Source organism: Anopheles aquasalis, chromosome 3, assembly GCF_943734665.1.
Source record: "Anopheles aquasalis chromosome 3, idAnoAquaMG_Q_19, whole genome shotgun sequence".
NCBI lineage: Eukaryota > Metazoa > Arthropoda > Insecta > Diptera > Culicidae > Anopheles > Anopheles aquasalis.
In genome coordinates this window covers 42,824,064-42,836,563 of record NC_064878.1, presented here as the reverse complement: position 1 = coordinate 42,836,563, position 12,500 = coordinate 42,824,064, and the positions used below count along the sequence as shown (strand labels likewise).

The 12,500-nt window shown below is 47.4% G+C and overlaps 1 protein-coding gene across 9 annotated transcripts in view; it reads left to right on the top strand.

Annotated features, from left to right (window-relative positions):
* LOC126579144 (cilia- and flagella-associated protein 410) overlaps nt 1–12,500 on the top strand; it is a 21,742-nt gene that overhangs the window by 3,843 nt on the left and 5,399 nt on the right. For all 9 annotated transcript variants that reach the window (XM_050242469.1, XM_050242478.1, XM_050242473.1 and 6 more), the window contains 2 exons: nt 12,188–12,296; nt 12,375–12,500. The exon at nt 12,375–12,500 is cut by the window's right edge and continues 198 nt beyond it. In XM_050242469.1, coding sequence (XP_050098426.1) covers nt 12,188–12,296; nt 12,375–12,500 — 235 coding nt within the window. The remainder of the gene's footprint in view (nt 1–12,187; nt 12,297–12,374) is intronic.

The following is a 12,500-nucleotide window of genomic DNA, read 5'->3' as shown; positions in this document are numbered from 1 at the left end:
TGCTGACGAGGAATCAATTTGCTTTGTACATTCCCCGCTGTTGGAAGTTTTTGTAGCTTAAACTGTCCCGCGGTACGTTACTCATCACCATCACCATCATCGTCGTCATCGCCATCATCATCATCATCATACGGTTGCTTTCTGATGGCCACGTATAAATGGTATGAGGGCAACGGTGAGGGGATGGTACTTTGCTGCTGTACCAGAGAATTGTGATGATGTCACATCCACCGCTCGCTTCAGTCCCTTGTTTGCGCTGATGGTATGCAGATGATGGCGCACATCTGTGGCATAGGGTCGCGCGTGAATCCGCTTTCACTTGGCCGCGCTCACTGGCGGTCACTGTTCCAGCAGTACCTACCTCTGCGTTCTGGGGGAATAAGTAGAACGGGAATCGACCATGAAATGCTCTCCGGAATGTGCAATGACCATTAAAGCGAACGAAGTACCCACCATTGCAGCACAATCGATGATTAGCATAAGGAAACGCGCGCGGATCCTTGGCGCAGTGCTAACGTGCCGTTTGTCTGCACTAGAACTGGCCATTCCTAGCTTTTTAGCTAACGGAAGTGTAATAATCTGACATTGTTTGCACGTCTGGGGCCGCCTGGCAGGTGTGGCCCTTTGCTGGTGACAGCAAAATGGTTCACACCCTCTGCTGATGCCATCATTTATCATTTATGTTGGTTGGTTGCGGCCAGACCGCGCGCGCTAATGCTAATGGTGTTTGCATCCAGTGCCGGTGGTAGTATGTTTTGCTCACACAACAATTACAACGAGGTTTTTGGTCCACAACACAATCGAAACACTTGTTCTGGTTTCCACACAACCGGGCAACTGGTGGACCCACTGGACAAGCGTTGTTTGCTGGACACCAAGTGTTGTTTGCTGATTTCATTCATTCAGCACTCTCCTCCCAAAAAAATCAGGAGGTGGCCTCTGGACGTGAGCGTAAATTGAAAGCCAGCAATTACTCGTGGGTTTTTGGTCAGAGCAAAAAGGAAACCAAGGTCGCCGCGATCGCCATTGGCCAAGTCTAGGGCAACACTCCCTCGCCAACACTCCTTGCGAATGAGAAGTAGCCGCCGTGCCGTGTCTTACGACCACGCGTAACCGTAATTAAGGTTACAGGCGAGCACAAATGGGCACAAACCAAGCCCAAACCTCTCGGAACCTCCCAAAGGGGGGAAGCCACAGGGGAGAAAAGCGTGACAGATTTGTTGGTTTCCCTTCTCTGCGTGCCTGCGCTAAACACCTCCAGGACCGTTCGGTGTGTAGATCCGGTGCTTCCCTACCGGGAAAGGTGATTCTGCTCCTCGCAGGGTTCGCAAAAAGGAAAGTCACTGGCAGTGATTGGATTGGCGGTTGTGCGACTCATACAGCGATGATGGGTACGAAAGGATTGCTGCCGGTGTCATGCTTTTACCCGGACTGACTGAGAACGTGACGATGAAGGATGGTTTTCATTGAATTCTCTCGTCACTTGCATTCGTCGCGCGCGGTCTTTGAATAACATTTATATGTCTTCGCGAGTCTTTCACCGAAGGAATGTTGCGGTTTAATGGTGGCTAACTCGTGGTCTGATGCATTGTGCCCTTTGCAAGCCTTTCCGTCGCCCGCATTAGCTAATGAATCGTGGATTTTGTGGCATTTGCGGTATTGCAGTCAAGCTACAAAATAATGCTTCATAGTCTGGGACTTTTATTTAAAAAAAACCTTATGATATTCCGCTTCGTTTCATGTTTATTTACGGTAATCAACATTTATCACCATTGAAGTAAATCAAACAACCAAACGAGCGAGATACTGAAGGGTCTGATGGATCACCACCGCCAAACTCCTCATCCACCCGGCGTGCGTGGTGATAATGAAATGGTGTGTAATCAACACCAGTTTTGGGGCTCGTAAATTAGTAGCATTGTGACAAAATGGATGGGCCTGTGGGACACTCTAGAGCGACTGATTAGCGATTGTGTGTATATTGAACGATTAATACAGCGCGCCAATACAACCGTTGATTGATGGTCTCCGGTGGATATTAGTCTTGTTTAAGAGCTTTTTTTCTCTGTCATTTTGCAACCGATTTTAGAAAATAAACCAGTTTTATTTAAGTTATTCTATGCCATTTATTGTGCCATACTCAAAATATGATATCGATCAACCTTCAGTCGGCATACAAAAATGAGGCTCTTTTTCGGGCATTTTACATTGTTTTGACAACATTTAGGGAGTGATTTTGGCAATTTCAACTCCAATATTTACTCTAAGTTGTTTCATAGCCTTCAATTTGTTTGCAAAAACCTTATTTTTCAAAAAGACCCACAGAAAAAATTCCAGCGCTGTCATATGCGACAGGAAGGAGGAAACCACCATTTCTTCATCATCCATTGCACGATCGCAGATTCCACTATTGATCAATTATTTTCAATGTAAAGAGTGACAATTTCAGTCCGATTTTTTAACGTAAAATGATGCATTACTAAAATGGCACAGACTGAAGATTCAGAAACTGGTCTATTTGTCCAAATCGGCTGAAAAATGACAGAGTTATTCAACTTTAAAATAGGGTACCCTGTATATTCACCAAATAATTTTCTCATTTAATGATTCGATCAACAGACTTGGTTTAAATGCGTTTCTTCGTTTGCTTTCTAGACGCCACATCGTTATCATACCAAAGTTTATTGGTATCGCAGCGCGTTGGATGTGGTGCTTACAGCATAAAAGCGATGCTCCACTCGTATTGCTGCTTCACAATCGCTTCCAACGCTCGGCTCTGGCACAACGATCCTATGGCCTGTCTGGTACTGTCTGCTATTCGACTTGCAAGCCGGCTTGGCTAGTTCGAGCCAGTAAACGGTTTTTGAGAGGAAGGAACAAATCGCTATTACCATGCAGCTCATCGTCTGAGAGATGAGATGAGATGAGGAATGAATAAATGAATAGACATTAGAAACGGACGGCTCCCAGACCAGGTGGGCAGGTTGAAGGGCTCTGCATTGACGCAGAGGAGTTGCTGGTGGTTTTTTTTTTAGTGAAAGTGTTACACTCAGCCAAGCTTCTACTCGCCCGGAACTTAGTATCCCAGAGCCAATATACTGCATGGAGGTAAACTCACCAAGTGCTGGCGAGCTACGTTGCTATCAAACCGGTTTTCACTCTCTGGCGGCGACTGGAGCGGGTGGGAGGAACGGTGATGCCTAGTCACCGATTGGCCATCCTAGGCTGCCTGCCTGGGTATTGAGCCAACTCCGGAATCCGCGACGCGCAACCCACGCACGCACTACGCGGACAAACTTGTTTCGAACCGACAAACTGTCCTTCCGCCCGGTAAGGTGTGGAAGCTTGCGTCTCATCTCTCGCCGCCATTCCCGTAACCTTGATTTTGAAACCAAAGTTTCAAAAGCTTCGCTACGCAACCTTTCCTTTTTTGGTTCGCCAGGGGTCCGGGTGTCCGGGTTGCCTGCCTTTCCGTTCACCTGGGAGGAAGGGGTTGGTAACTGGTTTCTTGTGCGCGAGTGTGCTCATGTTAAGCGGTCGGTGGGGTCGCGATCGCGCATGCCTATTCGAGAGTGCATGTTGGTGTGCCTGTTCTGATCGAGCTTTTCGTGGTGGTAAAGGTGGATCGAGAGGTTTTTTTGTTGTAATTTTGGGACGCTTCGCTGCGTACTTCAGTGCCTAAAGATGGCCCTGATCTAAAAATGAGGTTTTATGGACAGCACCGAGTATTTCTGTTGCTACAAATGGCATCACTTCATCTCAGAAATGATGTGAAATATTTGTTTAAAGTCTCGGAATTTGTAATTCCATTAATTTTGGCTCTTTAGTCAAAAATGGCGTTTGTAGCGTCCGGTACGTCCAACAGAATTCCCGCCTGCAACACACTTGCTGACCACTTGGAGGGAATAGTCGGACCATCGATTGATGCCATGGCAATCCAATTGGTTGCACCGCCGCCAACACACCGCCACTAGTGTCACGCAGACCACGCGCACGCACGCACTACACCTCATCATGATGCGGGCGACGGCGAATCGCCATCGCAGCCAGCAGGGAATTGTGTCACCGACCGTCGCGCGTTGTTGCCCGTTGTATCGTGGCGTGTGGCAACAGTGCGAGTGTGTGGTGCGAACGACACCCCACGACCAGGGGAGGGTGGGGCGCGCGATATCGTGAAACATTGTTAACAACCAATTAGTGGTTCATTATGGAACGGAAAACGGAAATAGACTCATCACTTTGCCGTTCGGTTCGACCACACGGTCCGGGAGGATTGGTGCTGGGAGTGCCACCACCCCGATCGATGAGCCAAGCGTTTGTGAATGAAATGAAGAGCCAACGGCACGAAAGAGTTCGTGTCTTCGTGACTAACCGCTTGGTCGTCGTCGTCGTCGTCCGTTCCATTCCCGCTTTGATCAATCAAACATCGAAACTTGCGCCCAAGGGTCGCCCGTTTGTCATCTTTGCCCGCGTTCGTTTTGCGGGGTTCGATTTTGCATAGCAAAACCACCGTGGCACTGCCATTAATTGCAAATTTTTATTACGTCTTAACGACACGAAACGAAACGGTCGATTGGCGATCGATTGTTGGCCGGGTGGTGGCCGTATGGGCGTATGGCCTTGAATGTGTATCGAGTGGCGAGTAGCGCAAGACGGACCGACAGACAGATAGATACACTGCAGCAGCAGCAGCAGCGGTATGGGCAATTCGCGAGCCCTGAGAAAGATACTGTGGCCCACGTAGGAGAGGCAGAAGTAGGTGGAATTTACTTATTCACGCACGTGAGCAGGATTCCTTGGGTGAATTATTTATATCAATCGTTGGGTATGATTCATAAACCAGTGCGCTGGTTGAGGATCAGTTTTGCGATGCGGAATATTTTAAATCACTGTGCTGTAAGGCAATGAAGTAAAAAAAAAAGGTTTACGAGGTAGATTTTCTATAGTATAGGAGCTTAAACTGGTATTCTGTTTAAAAAAATTATGTTTAATGATTTTCCGACAAAATTTAGCTGCTGTCTGTTGCAAAAGTCAAGATTCTCAATTTACGCGGTGTGGTCCATTAGCTAAAGGCCACTGGAACTAGGCGATGGTATCTAATTTCTGATCTTTCGTTCCGATTTGAACAGCACCAGGGGCTGCAACAATCGTGTGGTTGTCCTCTCCTTCGAACTTGAGCTTTTCGTTTCAAGAGAGTGCGATGCGTATCATATGTCTTGATCGATTGATTCATTGGGCTTCGATGCTGCTATCATTCTAGTTTGTTAGATATCTTTTTTGTGTGATTGTGGGTTTAAAAGAAGCTTGAGGTCTGTTTCTTTTGTTTATAATTATCATGTAAATGCACCGCTGTGGGATTATTTGTACCTTTTTGTCAACATTGCTTTTAAAACACATTCAATTATTATTTTGTTCTGTGGTTGATCAACTCTATCAGCAATTGGCACATCAAAATTAACTAGTTTTAGTTGATTACCTAATTTAAATATTCTATTTTCGCTTAATTTTCAAGCTGCAGTAGAAAATTAAAGATTTTTTTTCCACTTTAACTGTACACCATACTTTTGAATTCGTTAACTGCATGTTCCTCAGTACCCTAAAGTCATACTCATGCTGCCTGCTGCGCTGGACATTTCGCTAGCTTGTTTATTGCTATTATCTTACCTTATCATTTATTACTTATTGATTTAACCTTCACACAACAATTGTACTGCCAATAAGAATAATGAATGTGAAAGCGACAGTAAAAAAATCAAAACATATGATCGATCCTTGCGACACTCAGCATATGTCCACTGTCACACACTGTGCTTAATGTGGGCTGCGTCCTCCGACCCACGGAACCCATTCGTTTGTCACTCGTAAACCATCATAATCATCATTTGTCAGTGTCGACGCATTCGTCCGCAAATCGACAACGCGGTCGCAAGAAAAAGGTAGTTGATGGCTGGCATGAGGTCCTGGCAAGCGGATGATGACCAAGACCTGGTGCCACAAAACCCACTTCACTCTTCTCTGTGTTCCCCTTCGTTCACCGATTTCAAACCTCGATCCACGCAAACACGCACTCGAACCGAATGGACAACGAAAATATTGATTCAACTGATGTATTATGAATATCAAATTAGGGAGGGTCGACCGAATCGATACATCGAGTAACCCTTGTGTTCAAGTAGGTCCTTTGGATCGCGAGGTAGACCGCGGGTACCTTCAGTGGTTCTTGGTTGGATTACTGAATGAACGCGGAGCAGCGTCATCGTCGTCGTTCAGAACGCCAAACGGCGCAAGGAGAATGGACGGTAAACATAATTATCCAAGTTCTGTAGCAGGGTCCAGCGGAACACCATGGGAACTGTGTCATTCCTGACACACCGAGCACAGGAGTGCCCCGGCAATTACGTGGGAAGTTCTCCGGGACTGATCGCGTGTCACTGACCTTCTGAAGTGTATGTGAAGAATAAAGGGAGAGGCTCTGTTTCGGCTCAGAAATGGTTTCTGCCAGTAAATCACTCCCCCCAAAAAAGCACCTGGCCATTTTCCAACTGCTGCTACTCCCTGCGTGCTTCCTCCCTTGGGGGGCAGCGGGGGCAACCCTGAACTGGAATTCCCATTTCTCGTGTGATTCACGGTTTCGGTTTACTTACAGAATGTGCGAAGCATCCCTTTCTCTGCTGGCAAGCTGGTAGCTGGCTTTATGCTCCCAATACAATGAAAACATACAATTACCACGTCAGCGGCAACAGCACGAAGGTCACCGTGGCGTTCGCTGGTTCGGAAAGTTGACCGGATTTGTAGTTTCCAATCTAGGGCCCCGGCGTTCTGTGGCGGACAATTGTACGTTGTACGGATTGAGTCCGAACTCGGGTCCGGCTGTGGTGTTTGACCATTCAATGTAGGCTAATTGTATGCGCCCGGTGTGTATTACCAGCTGATATGTTAATTCAATAACCCTTCTCTGTTTCTCTCGTATGGGAGGAAGCGATGTTTGTGATCAAGCTAGATGGCAGGCAGATCCTGTGATAAGACTTCCGGCGAGAGCATTACGGGCTGTTTAGTAAACTCTAATCGTTGGCTTACAGCAGATGTTGGGCGCCGTGTATTGTCTGCAGGATTAGTTTCGGAATGTCGATGAGCGATCGATCGGTGGTAACATTGTGCCGGCCGGCATGATCAGCCTGTTTGCAATTAGGTCTGAGCAGAGGTCCTAGAATACCGGCGAACGACCCTAAATGCTTTAACATGCAGGGCATAGGTTCATTCATGAGCTGAGCGCGCGGTGGTGAAGCAATTTCATCCACACTCTACCGTTTTCTCTCGTTCGTTCTCGCGCTGCAGTCGAGCGGGTGTAGATGTGTGTCATGCATAATTTATTTCGTAACAAAGCGGGATGAGAAAAAGGGTATCAACAAACCACCAAGCTATGTTGAAACAGTTGCAAACAAATGACCGAACGACACAACAGCAACAACAACACCACTGGCCGTGCCGAGAGCCATGAGAAGGCATGATGGACTGGCATTTGGTTCTCGTTTCGCATCGAAGCATCGTGCGAGCATAACGATGCCACTAGTGCAGCATTAGTTGGATGCCACAGAGAGAGAAAGAGCATTATCGCTGCACGAAAACGATGGGAAATCATAAAACTCGCCGTGTGCAGAAAGCTATCATGGAACGAAGGGTGTGCTGCTTATGTTGCGTTAAAGTGCAAAAACGGAAACGAAAGATAATGCTAGCTGGGTCGCCCGGGACCCTGCTGGCTATTAACCGTGGAAGATGGGACCCCACATAAATAAAGAAACGAACCATAATCTCCCGTGGGTATGCCAACCACCGTTTAGCAGCAGCAGCAGCAGCAGTCAGCACCATTAATGCCACTTTCGGAATGTTGCCAACTGCGCCAGCGAGCGAGCGAGGCCATTTCAACTTCCGCAGACACGCTGTGGAAGACACCGAAGGTTAGCTCGCTAGCATGATGCCTGGCACACAGTCTGGAGACATTTTACTGGGCATGATTATGGAAAATGTAATCAATTGTTGGGGGTAATCATCGAAGCGAAAGCGGTTATGCTATCGTCGCTACGCGCTGGTTGTCATTTGCTTTCAATAATCCGTACGATGGCTGGTCTGGTCTGCAAGTCGAAGGTAACAGTAATTGGCATTTGTGATCGATTCGCAATTGTGGCGCAACAGTCGTGCCACAGTCGAGTGGCTTCCTAAAGGGCCAATTGGCCCTCAAACATGCGTAATGCAGCTGAATCGAACGTGGCGTGTACTCGTTCGATCCAGGGAGGAAACGATTACGAAATACTTACGAATTGCTCCATATAACATGGATCGCGGATCAGCTACGGGGCCGCTAGTTAGCTGATGTGATACAATATCGGATCGATCGGATTCATTCGAAAGGAGAGCTGGTGTGCGTAGAGAGATGGAGATAGAGAGAGATTTAAAAGTAGGGTTTTTTTTAGTGCCGCAATAGTTCAAACGATTAATGCGCTTTCGCTCGCCTACAATCGGAGCGCAGACCTGGGTGAGTTAAGTTTACGACGGGGCGGTCCCACTCGTGCCTTTATCAGTGCACCGAATTGGGTCTCATCGATAAAAGATATAGAAATTGGCATTTTTGCGGGAGTTGCCTCTTCGTTACGGTTGCAGGATCGCGCGATCTTCATTCGCCGTTGATTCGCGCGACTTTCCCAGGCCGGGTGGCGGTGGCGTTGGCGGCTCTCGGCTTCGCTCTGTTTGCCGTGGAAATAAATCCTTCCTTAATTCCGCGGGATGGCATTACATGCTGTGGTGGTGGTGGTGGCGATGGTGTGGACACGTTAATTGAATAACCACCCTCCCCGCCGGGGGGCACCCCAGGACATTGCATAATATTGACGGCTGTAATTGATACCTGCTTACAGTAAGAGAGCATCCAGATCACTAGCTGCGCGGCTGTTCCGGTTGGAAATGCGCTCAAGTTCGGAAATGGAATCAATAAATCAATCCCGCGACGCGACCAGTCCATTCGTCTAAATGTCCAGGAAACAAGAAAGCTTCGGAGCAAGAAAGAAACGCGTTTTGAGTGGACGGAAAGACTTGAATTGAAATCCTGTTTATTAATTATTCCAATCCGTTTTATGCAAACAGACTCACACAGTCCGTCACAGCATACGAAAAGCTCTTTGCCACAGCGTAGCCACAGACATTTCCGGGTTGAAGAAAATCGGCCACACGACGCGCCACGCCACGCTCATGCTGCTGAGGTGTCACTCACGACACACTCCAAGGGGCAGAGCGATGGAAAACCAATTATGCTTACGCCGCTCCGTGTAGCCGCCGCCAGACTTTCGTCGCCTATTGCCGCTTCGTTAGTTGGTGCTGTGGTTCTGTGGCAAGTTTGTTAGTTACCGCCGTGCCGTGGCCACTCCGTGGCATGGCCGGCTGGTGGTGGTGTATAGAGGTGAGCTTGAAAACCCTCCGCCCAAGGGGGGGTATTGGTATGGTTGTGCAACACGGTTTTACACACGGTCCATTGACCTATGCCACGCGGAGTGTCTCGCGCCGTCTGGCAGACAGACGTTCAAGAATACTCTGCACTGCCGTACTCATTGTTTGGTCATTTTATTTTCCTGTAAAGTGACTTCTGAATCTCGACGGTTAATGTGCCAGATCATGCTGACAGAGGGTAACGGGGAGAAATCGAGAAACGCTTGGAATGATTGTTAGGATTTTGTGGCTCACGCCTTGTTGTCACTGGCACGGAGTGGATTACATCACGAGACTTTACTGCATGTGCTGGAAGTGGTTTCATTGGGGATTTGAAATCACATTTCGATTCCGTTGAAATTGAAGAGAATTTTCTTGCTTTTCTTCAGATTCCTCTTACACTGTTTCACTGACAATGATAGTTGCATGTACGTAGCATCAACAGTCACTTTGATATTCTTCGTCAAGTTTTATTTAAAATATGGTCACGAAATGAGAATGGATTGAGATCATTGGGAGATCTTGAGATCATCAAGCAAATCAATTGCATTTCGCCGACACTTTTCCACTTAACTACCTCTCGCTATAGTGCCAGGTTATGGCTTACTGAAGTGTGACGAATATTTTACTGAATATTTGTGAGTCTTATAAAAGGATGGAATTGTTTCTGCAGACACTTCTATCTTTATGATTTCGAGTCCAATCTCTTATTTGTGATGATATGTTTGGCCCTCTACTCCAGCGCCATATAAATGAAAAATTTAAGAACTTTCTAGTTAATTTACTATCAAAAGGCAAGTTAAATTAGTAGAATATTATATCTATTGGTTATGGCCTTATAGCCATGAGCAGATTTTTCTGTTTATTTGCTTGTAAGCTTTCTATTTTATTGCTTGCCGCAACATACATTAAGATACACTTTTCACATGCTTATCCTCTGGATGGTTTTTTTTTTGTTAGTTTCGTAGTTGCCCAAAGCTTCTCACCCTAGCTTCCGATCGGACGTTCCTCTATGCCTCGCTAGCTGATGTATCATAAAATCTGCTGGACGCACTCAGAAACCTTGAGGGATAAACCACAGAACAGTTGATGTAGTAACTTCTCACAATTTACATTTTAAATACCCCGCTACGCCGGCTGCCTAAATGAAGACGAAGAGATCTGCTTGCTCAAAATGAAGATTCTTCTCACGATTTCTTTTTAAATTTCCCGAACAATTACGGATGCTCTCATGAAGCTTTATCTCTTGGGCTGCTTGAGCTGGTTTTCCAAGACTTCTTAAGTTTACCGTTCTAGAAATCAACAGCGCCCGTCTTGGAATAATCGCCAAAAGCTTTCGGATGATTGAGTCATTTACCCGCTTTAATCTCGTTTCCACCTCACATCGTGGACTGCCTCCGTACATCTTCCGAAATGAAACATTTCACTTTACCACCACGGTAATCGCTTTGTTTAAAGGTTTTCCGATGATCAATCACTTACGTCCCGCGGCCATCCATTTTCGAAAGGGTGGGGCCCTTGGTATGTCCACTGCACATTAGAGCGAGAGCCACTTTGGCGGGATAACGGTTTTATCGGTTCTCCATCGCTGGGTCGCTGGTGCATGGTGCGTCGTGGGAACATTTCTACGGATAGAGGCGACGGATTCGAGGGATGAGGTATCACTTCAAAGTCGGCAGAAGCGGTCTTTCTGGTTAGGGAACCGGGTGCCGACATACATTTAATTTGAGGGACCGAGGAAGGGCTAGCTGGTGATGGTGGTAGTCCATTGTTAGTAGCTCTTTTGGACGCATTAGCTCACGGTGCTCACCTTTGTGAGGCTCATTTCGTGCCACGCTACGACGCTTGGCCCTTTGTCGCGTGATAATCGAGCCAAGAAGCAATTGCGTTTGGTGAGGCGTAAAACTGATTAGCTTTGCTGACGACCAACACCCACCACCACCCTCTTTTCACTGTGCTCCGTGCTGTGCTGTGGATGCACAGTCAGAACTCATTAGCGCAGCTTCTCATGGTTTCGTCTCTTGTCTCATTGGCAAGACATTGCGTTGGTGGGGGATGTTGCGTGCCTGCGACAAGCCTCGATAAATGGTTTGCGGTTTGTCGTGCGCGGAAAACCCTGAGAAAATGGCGTTTGCGAAACCTGGGACCTCCTTAACGCAAGCGGGAACTGGCAATGAAAAATGAGAATAAATCAATGGCTCACCGCCATCACCACCAGCAGCAACTCATTGGAAGCCACCTGTGAAACGAGGTTTCCGTTGTGGATCGTGCGAAGCGGCATTGCGTCGCTACGGAACGGCCGGAAGTCTGCCGGTTGAACTTGAGCGAATTTTCCGTTCGGCGGCATGCCTGCACAATGCCTGGATGTGAGGCGATGACCATGGAAAAGCCAGCTGACCGTGCGGTCCATTTTTCGCCAACGTGTTGCGCTGCACACGCTGCCGGTGATGCCGCCGATCGTCATGAATAATGTAGACGAAGATGAGTTGGTGGTCTTACTGGACGCAAGAACGGTTCGTGTACCGTGCGTCTGATTGCTCGCAACAAAGGCAACTGGCGATGGCCTGATCAACCGGATGGTGGTGGTGCTCTGCGAAACACTTCCGTTTGCGTCACTTCCACTGGCGGGGCGCCACTAATCGAATCGCTTGTGTACGCTTCTTGTGCCTTACTAATCTGTTGTTCCTCTATCTTTGTTTGTTTTTTTTTGCAGCGTTAATCGAATCAGTACACTAGCGGATTTCGAAAATTGTTTAAATCTACAGGAGTTGTACCTCAGGAAGAACAATCTGACCGACATCAATGAACTAGTTTATCTTCAGGTGAGTGTTGAAGGTCGGTGCACTCGGTCTGTACACCACTGATGAGCATCTGTGACACATCTGGTTTTGAATTTTCAGAATCTTCCAAAACTGAAATACCTTTGGCTGGAGGAGAACCCCCTGGAGGATAGCGCGGGACCGTCCTACCGGCAGATAGTGTTGCGTGCGCTGCCACACCTCAAGAAGCTCGACAATGTCGAAGTG